This window comes from Armigeres subalbatus, unplaced genomic scaffold (genome assembly GCF_024139115.2).
Source record: "Armigeres subalbatus isolate Guangzhou_Male unplaced genomic scaffold, GZ_Asu_2 Contig733, whole genome shotgun sequence".
Classification (NCBI taxonomy): Eukaryota; Metazoa; Arthropoda; class Insecta; order Diptera; family Culicidae; genus Armigeres; species Armigeres subalbatus.
The window spans coordinates 1-1315 of record NW_026943516.1 but is presented as its reverse complement, the minus strand read 5'-3'; the positions used below and the strand labels follow the sequence as shown (position 1 = coordinate 1315).

The 1315-nt window shown below is 45.2% G+C and overlaps 1 protein-coding gene across 1 annotated transcript; it reads left to right on the top strand.

Moving 5' to 3' along the window:
• Nucleotides 1–453: 453 nt before the first annotated feature.
• Nucleotides 454–1228, top strand: LOC134204594 (uncharacterized; the record flags this gene model as incomplete). Its single annotated transcript, XM_062679395.1, has 2 exons — nucleotides 454–555; nucleotides 623–1228. Coding segments are annotated over exons 1-2 (708 nt in total), but the record flags the coding sequence as incomplete, so codon positions are not given.
• Nucleotides 1229–1315: the final 87 nt, after the last annotated feature.

Below are 1315 nucleotides of genomic sequence, written 5' to 3'. Positions count from 1 at the left end.
GTTCTACGGTATATGTCCTACCGAAGCTATTTGTACGGATATTACATACGCACATTTCCTCTTCATACCGCCACAAATAACAAATTTGGAACTGAGGACGTGGAAACGATCGCTGAAACTTTCTCGCTTTTGGTCTGGATTTTCGGATAACGGGTTTGGTGCCGCTGTTGTTCCTCCAGGTAGGTTGCAACAGTATATGCCCGGCCGAAGCCAAGGTTTATTTGGATATTACACCAAAACTTCTCCTCTTCTTTCGAACTAAATTGCAACTTGAGCCGTTATTAAACCGATTTGGATGTGACGTCATTGGGCCTTACGATTGAGTGTTGGATAACCAGAACAGTTACCTGTTTTGCCAGGTCAGTAATATAGGACAGTATATGTCCGCCGAAGCAAGACTACACGCGGCATACTACACCATCTTCTCTTCTACCAATCGATCGACGTCTCACCATGGCACCGACTACCAGGAAAGCTTCATCCCTGAAGCAGCAGAAACTACAGCTGGAGGAAATAACGGCTTCCTTCGACGACATTGGAAAAATTCATCGAAGGGTTCAGCGATAAGACAACTTCGTCACAAGTTGAAGTTCGCTTAGAAATAATTGATGATTTGTGGGAGAAATTTAGTGAGGCTTTAGTTGAACTAAAGTCACACGAAGATTTTGAAGATGAGGAGAAGTATTTCGACAAACTGCGAAAGAAAATCAGCGAGCTTTACTACGAAGGGAAGTCTCTGCTTAAGGACAAGGCGAAGGAACTCCATGAACCGGCTAATTTGGAGCAATCCGTTCGTGATCCAGCGATACAGGGTCACCCAGACCATATTCGTTTGCCGCAGATAAACCTCCAAATGTTCAACGGTGAAATTGATGAGTGGTTAAGCTTCCGGGACTTGTTCACTTCGTTGATCCATTGGAGAACTGACTTGCCAGAGGTAGAGAAGTTCCATTACCTGAAAGGGTGTCTTCAGGGTGAGCCGAAGGGTCTGGTAGACTCTTTAAAGAAAATAACCAGGGCGAATTACCAGATTGCTTGGGATATTCTGTGCAAGCGGTACAACAATAACAAGTTGCTGAAGAAGAAGCAAGTCCAAGCCTTGTTCAAGCTTCCAACACTCTCCAGGGAATCGGTGACCGAGCTGCGAACTCTTGTGGAAGGATTTGATCGAATCGTCCAAACTCTCGATCAAATCATACAGCCAGCGGATTACAAAAACCTTCTACTGGTAAATCTCCTCGTTATCCGGCTGGATCCATACACTCGACGTGCTTGGGAGGAGTTTGCGGCTTCCAAGGAGCAAGATGCATTAGAA